At 43.1% G+C, this 8724-nt stretch overlaps 1 protein-coding gene across 1 annotated transcript in view; it reads right to left on the bottom strand.

Moving 5' to 3' along the window:
• Positions 1 to 5800: 5800 nt before the first annotated feature.
• LOC144692027 (scavenger receptor cysteine-rich domain-containing protein DMBT1-like) overlaps positions 5801 to 8724 on the bottom strand; it is a 646815-nt gene continuing 643891 nt past the window's right edge. The window contains exons 10-12 of the mRNA XM_078560585.1: positions 6415 to 6471; positions 6009 to 6326; positions 5801 to 5859 (exon numbers count right to left, since the gene is read on the bottom strand). Coding sequence (XP_078416711.1) covers positions 5801 to 5859; positions 6009 to 6326; positions 6415 to 6471 — 434 coding nt within the window. The remainder of the gene's footprint in view (positions 5860 to 6008; positions 6327 to 6414; positions 6472 to 8724) is intronic.

Below are 8724 nucleotides of genomic sequence, written 5' to 3'. Positions count from 1 at the left end.
ATGAACATATTATTGGTTAATAATGGGCAGAGAGCGGTTGCATTTCCGGTTTCTGGTGTGTGTGTGTGCGCGCGAGTGAGCATGTGCGTGGGTGTGTGACAGCAGCATGAAGAGGTTAGAATTTATTTATTCATGAGTGAAAGAGAAATGGTGTTTATTTTTGCCCGGGATGTGTTGTGCCGCTGTGAGGCAACAGACGACGTCCTGCAAAGTCCGATGTTTCATGTTTAGCACTCGACGTATTGCGGCTTGGGGTCTGAACAAGTGAGAAAACCACACCCAACAGCATTAATTTTATTAATGACTAAAGCCAACTCGAGCCCAATCAGTCTACTCTCCATCATCAGAAAAATCAGAAGTGTCTCATGCTTAGCAATCTCCTGCTCAGTGACGATCAGTATGGGTTTTGACGGGGTCATTGAGCTTCTTTATTATTTTCGGCCTTGGATCAAACATGGACAACAAATCTGAACTGCCAAGGTGAGGGGACAGTGACTGCCTTTGAAATCAAGGCGTTATGTGACCGAGCGTAGCCCGAGCAAAACTGGAGTCTTTGGGATCCAAGGGAATGAAAAAAAAAAACTCGCCGTTGCTTGGAGTAATATATACCACACAGGAAGATGGCTGTGGTTTTTGGAGGCCGTGCATCTCAGTTATAGGGCACAACTGCAGGTGTCCCTCAGAGTAGTGCCCTCGGCCCAGTCATCTTCAACTGCTTCATGAATGACCTTCCTTTCATCAGAACGTGAGAGGAGGGGTTGTTCGCTGTAGATTGCACAATGATCATCACCATTCACAACAGCTCAAGTTCTGAAATTGTCCATGACTAAATGCAGCACAATTTACACAATATCCACTCTTGGGCTGACATGCGACAAGTAGCATTCACTCCACCAAGGTGCCAGACAATTACGATATCCCACAAGAGAGAATCTAACCAACACCCCTTGACATTTAATGGCATGCTCATCTCTGAATCCTCCTATCAAAATCTTGGGGCTTACAATTGACCATCAATTGAACTGGAATAGCCAGGTAAACACTTTGACTACAAGAGCATGTCAGATGCTCGGAATCCTGAGGCGAGCAACTCAACTCCTGACTCCAGAGAACCTGTACATAATCGACAAGGCACAAGTCAGGAGCCTAGTGGAATAGTCTCCACTTGACTGGACGATTGCACCACCAACAACACCCAAGAAACTCGTCAACCTACAGAACTAGGAACTCTGCTTGATTGATACCCCTTCCACAAACATTCCCTCCCATCACATCGACGAATAGTAGCATCAATGCACACCATCTGTAGGAGGCACTGCAGAATCTCACTAACGCCCCTGTGGCAGCACCTTCTGAGCGCCGGACCAGGGCCATTTAGCACGACACGGGTATAGCATACATGAGATCACCAACATTTGTAATGTCCCTCCAAGTCACAAGCCTTTCTGACTTGGAAATTTATCGCCTTTACTTCTGTGTCGCTGGATCAGAATCCTGGAATCCTGAGTCCAACACCACTGAGCAGGTACCTACAATAGCGGGGCTACAAAGCTACAAGAAGGAAGCTCACCACAACCTTCGCAAAGACAATTGTGTTTGGGCAATAAATGCTGGCGAAGCCAGCGACGCCCATATCCAATAAATTAATGAAATAAATGGTATCACCTCAAGAGGAGCATACACCAAACAAATGTTTGTTCCATCGCCAATATGAATGAACTTTAAAACATATCCAGTTCATTCCGCAAATGTGAGCAGGTGAGGGAAGGAATACTCAGAAGTCATCATCTACTCCGAAGTCAGTGGCGGGAGGTGGAGGAGACCGATTTCTCCCAGAAGGAGGAGGAAAATCAATTCAGGGATGTTTCCAACGCATCACTGAAGATACACAACTAACCCCGTGACTTATCTGAGAACGCTGTTGGCCGCAATCCAACATAAACAAACGTGCGTATACTAAATCGAGATGATGGATTGAGCGCACAACCCTTCGAACAACCTGTCTACCCAACCTTTCAAACAGTGCGTATCCCGTTATTGAGAGACTCCGCAGATCATTCAATGGACTATCAGGCATTTCAGAACCGATATAAGCAGAGAGTAAGAAAGTCACCAACAATACAGAGGACAGGCTGAGAAGATAAATAAATCTCTATCTCACCCAGAATTCACAACAGTAATCCCAGCACTACCACCGCTTGAAATTAATTGGTTAATCACTGTAATTGTGCCTCTGCTATCTAATAATATTTTTCCATAATGATTGGATGCAAATTGTTATGACCCGTGCTTTTTTGGTAAGATTTTTTTTAACTTTCTTTTTAAGTTGATTTTAAATGTAATTTTGTCACTCCTAACCTAATTTTCCAAAGTCATGCCCTCTTACCCCTGATGAATACTAAAATAATGTCATTGATTAATATTTCTGATATTTCATGAATGTTGCTCTATTCTTTCAGTTCCTTTTTGGAACACGGTCATACCATACTGACCGACCATTTCTTTGTGCCGTTAAATATTGTACTAACTTGCTAGACGGTCCACGATAATTTCATTGATTAGTCATTATTATCACCGTAATTACATTTGTCGTCTTTCTTCGTTTTCTCCCTTATGCTGCTTTGCCACCATGCCGCTTCCCATCATTGTTATTCTTCGCGATTTTATCGTTATTTCTTTTTTTCTGTGTGCTCTTGTTCCAAATGGTTTGCCCCAGTATTTATCATATTCTTATTAGTTATTGAAATATGGTCCCCTGGATTCGGTTGAAAGTAGTTTGAATGTATTTTCTTTTTCATTATAGATATTCATAATGTTGGATCAATTATTCCCGAATGTGATTCCCGGCCCCTGAGATCAGCGGCCCTGTAGACTATCATAGTTGGGGAGAGTGGATTGCATTTTCTGTTCAATAATCCTCTCTATGTATAATTTAGTCATTCAGATACCTAATGGAGGCAGTGAGCAGTCCCTTGGGAAGTTGGAAACACCGACCTGCTCCCTATTTTCCGCCAAACGGCAAAACACCCTTTGAGCAACACAGAATTTTGGGAAATTTGAGGAGCTCATCACTCTTCTCACATAACAGAAGCACACGGAGATCGGAAACTTTCACATGAGTAAAGTGAGTGGAATGCCTGTCGGGCCCATTCAGTGCCCTGACTTTTAAAATGGGTAAACGGAAATGGAATCCCCCAGTGCGGATTGGCTTTGCAATGGAAGTTACAAACCTGAGCCACGGGTCAGAGCGGGATCCTTGACAGGCGGAATATCTTCAATTTCTTCATAAATTGCTTGGTACAAATCAATTGGTGTACCCCAACTGCCAGTGACATAACCTGATGGAGACAATGCGGAGGGATTAACAATTTGTTTCGTTTTACCTTTGTTTAATAATAAAAGTGTTTGCAAATATTAACACAAAACTGATGGCGAAAGTGAATGCAGAAAGTCAGTGAGCTGGCTATGAAGGATCTTTTGTTAAGTAGTTTTTTTTTTACGAGAGAGCGCGTATCCATACGTGTGTGTGAGAGAGATAGAGAGTGATAGATGTTATGTGTGTGTGGCTGTGTCTGTGTGGGTGTGTGCGTGTGAGGGTAACCGCATGGACACGTGTTCAACTCCACCAGACTATGGAAAATGTAATTAAGGTCGGAAAAGATGAAACTAGGCGTTTTCGGGAGGAATGAATTCCAGCTGAAAACTCTGTTGTGAGACCCAAGGGGATTTTAGCTGAAGAGAAGCTGGGGAAAATGATTGAATTCTGCTGACAGCATCAGGTTGGAAAGACGAGTGAGGAGCTGACATTTCTTTTATGTATCGCAACAGTATTAAAATTAATTTGCTGTGCGCATCGAACAGGAGTGTTTTGGTTGTTCAGATCAGAGTAGTTAGTTAAGTCAGGGTACACAATATTCATAAACTGGTGCTTAAAATCCCATCAAAGTCTCCTGCCTCAAAAGGGTGGATCCATTCTGGCTATGGAGCTCGAGATTGGGCATCTGGGCACGGAAACGGAAGGACTGGACGGACTCTGATTGGATAGACTTCGATTGACGGAAACATCATGACTGGGCACTAAGTCTAAAATGCTTCAAATAACCTTCAGATCGATGGCTACAACAATTGGTTGGCCTTCAGACACTGTAGCGGTGGAACAATTAGGACTGTGAATGTGGACAGTCAAGTGACTCTTCCATTTAAATGACACATTTCACGATTTGACCGAGTACTTTGAACGAGAATACTCGCTAAATCGGTTAACATTAGTTTCCAACATGATAAGTGACATTCAATGGAAAAGGGCAATAAAGTGAGTTCTCGTCAGCATATCAGGCATGAAGGCGCCTGAAAAAAAAACTGGAGCCAATAGGATTCAGGGGGAAATCTTCGCTGCTTGAAGTCAGGGTGAGCACAGAACAAGGGAGTTGTGGTTGTTGGAGGTCAATCATCTTTCAGTAAATGCACATTAATACAGGTGCTCCTCAGCATAGCGTGCTAGGACCAACGATCTTCTCCTGTTTCATCAATGACCATCTCTTCATCTGAAGGTCATGAGTGGGGATGTCTGCTGATTATGGCACAATGTTTATTACCAGTCTCGAATCCTCAGCTACTGCAGCAGGCCATGTCCACATCTAGTCAGACATGGACCATATCCAGGCCTGACGTTCATAGTGGTGAGTAAAATTTGCGCCTCACTAGTGCCAGGAAATGGCCATCTACAATAAGATGTGATCTAACTGTCAGCCTTTGACAATCAGTGGCATCACCATCACTGATTCCCCCGATGACAACATCCCGGGGGTTTCCATTGACCAGAAACTGAACTGGGCTTGTGATATGAATGATGTGGTGACAAAAGCAGGTCAGAGGCAAGGAACGCTTCTGAGGAACTCAACTCCAGACTAGGCAAATCGTTTCCATCATCTACAAGGGACAATCAGGAGTGTTCCTGAATATTCTCCACTTGCCTGTTTGAGTGCAGCTACAACAAAACTCTCGAAGTTTGCCCCAATCCAGAACAATGTTTTCTGCTTTATTGGCACGATATCCACAACCAATCACTCCCTTCACCATCGACTTATGGTGGCAGCAGTGTGTACTGTTTACAAGATGCACTTGAAGAATCCAGCAAGTCTACTTAGAAAAGACCTTCCAAAACCACATAAACAACCAAGGATAATGACAAGGGAAGCAGAGACATGGGAAAACAACTTCCTGGAAGTCACCCTCCAAGCCTCTCGCCATTCTTATTTGCATATTTGTCGCCATTCTGGCATGGTCGCTGGGTAAAATCCTTACACTCCCTCTTTAAAAGCACTGTGGGTGTACCTACGCAACATGGATTGCAACGGATCAAGAAGACATCTCATCACCACTTTCTCATGGGCAATTATGGATGGGCCATGAATGCAGGGCTGCCAGCGAGGCTCATTTATCATTCATGAATTGAAATAAAAAATTAAAATATCCGAGATTTAATGTGAAGTCAGTGGTAATATTTGACCTCACCTTTCCTTAATGATTGTCTCCGTATTACCACAATTAGTGCGATGAACTCACAGATCAACAGGATCCTGATTGTTATACCGATCACAAGAGGGATGGAAGTGATATTGTCTTCATGTTCTTAATGAAATGTTAAAGAAAGATTCAACTGGGACACAGGATGCTATGTATTGTTAAATAGTCCAACATTCTGAAACACTAAGATTAACTTCAGAATTTTTTTTATAAAAACAAGCAAATGTCAAACATATCAGATCATTCTGGACATTAGCCTTGACATGAATACTACTTATTCATGAGACCAACCTGCGGGTGTGAATGGAGAAGCAGCCGACGACAATTCGGGACCTATGGGTTATTATGCAAAAAAAGATAGAACTTTAATTTAGAAAATGATCTGTTGTTCATCGTTTACGAATTCATGAGACATATTGAGCGAACATTCACCAACCGCCAATCACCCGGCCCCAACCCGCCCCGTTCTGCACTACCCTTACCGGAACAAATCACACTGGCGTCTTCCTTGTGATCACAGTCAGGCTGAGCAGACGCTGAAGAAGGACAATCGGAGAGAAAGGATTCGCTTCCGGTACACCTCACCTCATCAAACCACATGGCACCTCCACCCTGGCCAAAAGCGGCCCCTCCTGCGGCAAATAGAGCAGAGCCACAACCCAGCTGTCTGCAGACAACATTGGCATCGGCCATATCCCAGGAGTCATAACACACCGTGCCGCTGGTGTTTTTGCACTTTATCTCCACTCGCCCGGAGCAGATGGTGTTACCTCCAATCAGGTGCAAGTCTACACCCGAATCTGTCAATGATAATCAATCACTATTATTTCTGCACAAAACTACAGGTATACAGCTCAGATAATTGATATAATAAAGCCGATAGATCACCTGATTGTCGAGCACAATCCTTTTCACTTTCGGGTTGGTCCTTCGTTATCTTTCCTCCTGTTGGGGAAGGAAACGTGCTGACTCATTTGGACATCAATGAATGAAATAACACTCTCACATTAGAAGGTTTGTTTTGTTACCTGAACATAAAACGCCTGAAGCTGATCACAAACCACACTGGCGTCATTCCAATCCCAGTGAAGATCACACACTGCTCCCCAGGTTTTGCCGAACTGTATTTCCAGTCTGCCCGAGCATTGGGAATCCCCGGAAACGAGTCTGGGAAACCTGTGATCTGAGGAAGAACAATTCATGATAGTCGCAATCATTTTCAATTTTGTGCATATCTGTTTAAGCAAAACCTGTCATGATGACTCCTGATAAAATTTCCATTCTGGCATAATCGCGATTAAGCTAAACCCTACATTGCTCCAGAAGTTATTGCTTGCAAAGTGGCCATATGCAACCTTTAACATACTTATTGCTACCTCAGTACCGTGTTACAAACACGCACTATATCTACAGAGGGAACTTAGCTAAGCATATACTGAAAGAGATGTGCACTTTGACGTCAAACAATGTCTACTCTACCCGCAGCCAACTTTCTTCAATCCCATATCGCTCTTATCCCGATTCCCGCCCTGAAACTATAGACCGAAATGCGGCCTATGAAGAACACTGAAATTCTGTCTACACTGAATGACAAAAAGATAATGCTACCCTTTCCCTCCAACCATACCATCTTTCACCCCAACACACGTGCACACCTTCGAGGTGCAGTCGATAGATCTCATTAATGAAGACCACCCAGAATTCGACTTTTCACAGCTGGTATTACATTGGCACTAATTTGCAAATATAAACTACATCAAGTTGCATCCAGGCACCTCCCCTCCCCAGCCCCATTTATCCCTGCGGGAAAACATCTTATCACCAAAAAAAAATCCCTTTCCCTTCCATTCTGTATTTTCTATCGGGTTGTATTTAATAATTCTATTACAAATCTATTCTCAAAGTCCCAATTTATCTACTTTTACTGCCTCTGGCCCCTCACGTTTCAATCCCTTCTCTTGAAATTATAAGACCCACTCTTCACAACATCTACTTATATGGAAGCGACAGCAGCTTTCTCTTCATAATACTTTCAGGGCGTAACTCTTCCCTGGCACCTATTGCACATACCGTGAAAGGCCAGAAAATTAGTCGGATAAATCCAGGAACCCTGACTTGTCCTCGAGTGTTTAAAGTCTCCCATTTGATCTGCTGGCGTTTGTCATTTCGTCAATGGAGCACATTGACGAACACAGACACGAAATAACTTCAAACATTAAATGATTGATCCCACACTACCTTCCTAGTGAAAAGTTCCGAACACTGGAAGCGCAATGCAATGTTAAGAGCCCTTTTGAATCTGTCAGTAAAATGTAACGGTCACATACAAGGGGAAATAAATGGCTCGTGCTATTTTAGCATTTTTAACATATTGACAGCTAGAATCAAAAGGAACCAATCACCGGATAACCATGTACAGTTCTGGGAACCAAGCCTTGGTGTGAATAAGCTGATCATGTAAGGAGTGCATTTAGAGCTCCCCAGAATGTTCCTCGTCTTTCAAGTGTAAACTTGAAAGGACAGCTAATGTCGATTGGTTCTTGTTCCCTTACATCGCCTTTTGATTCCCGAAGCTTTAGGGAGCCTCTTAAGGCTTTGATCGACGAGCAAATAAATAGGGAGACAGTGATAGTCCAACAATATTCTCTCTCATCGTCACTCGGCCCTCACATCTAGTTTAATCAGGACAGTGAGAGGCGATGAAGAAGCAAACTCATTGCAACCGAATAGTCTTCACGGGCCTTGAGAATTAATGTCCAGTAACCTTCCATCACGGAGCCTAAATTACATCGTAAAATGTAGCGGAGAAGAGATAAAAACAAAAATGACCCTCAATAATTAAGGGTCATTTGATCCAGGACAGCAACTGCACTGCCGGATGCATTCAAACGTTTGGATAACAGAGTATCAGATCGCTGCCTTCTATAATGGTTACCAACGTTGTTTATGGATCGTTTGACCATTAACGAATGTCGTCTCTGAATATCGCTTCCACAGTTTTAGTGCCAAAAGCTACTGGTGTGAAACGTGAACATTGTCTCTCCACAGGAACCTCTTACAAAATCATTGGTTTTGGCATCTTCTGTTTTTTTTTTATAGTTACATCGTTTCCTTTACAATTAACAGTAGACTTTCTGTACTGTCGTGCAATAGAGAGAAAAAAACAAGCTAATTCCGTGAGAGACGATGTGGAGCTAG

This window comes from Cetorhinus maximus, chromosome 16, assembly GCF_964194155.1.
Source record: "Cetorhinus maximus chromosome 16, sCetMax3.hap1.1, whole genome shotgun sequence".
NCBI classification, from domain to species: Eukaryota; Metazoa; Chordata; class Chondrichthyes; order Lamniformes; family Cetorhinidae; genus Cetorhinus; species Cetorhinus maximus.
This window is presented reverse-complemented; position numbering and strand designations above follow the sequence as displayed.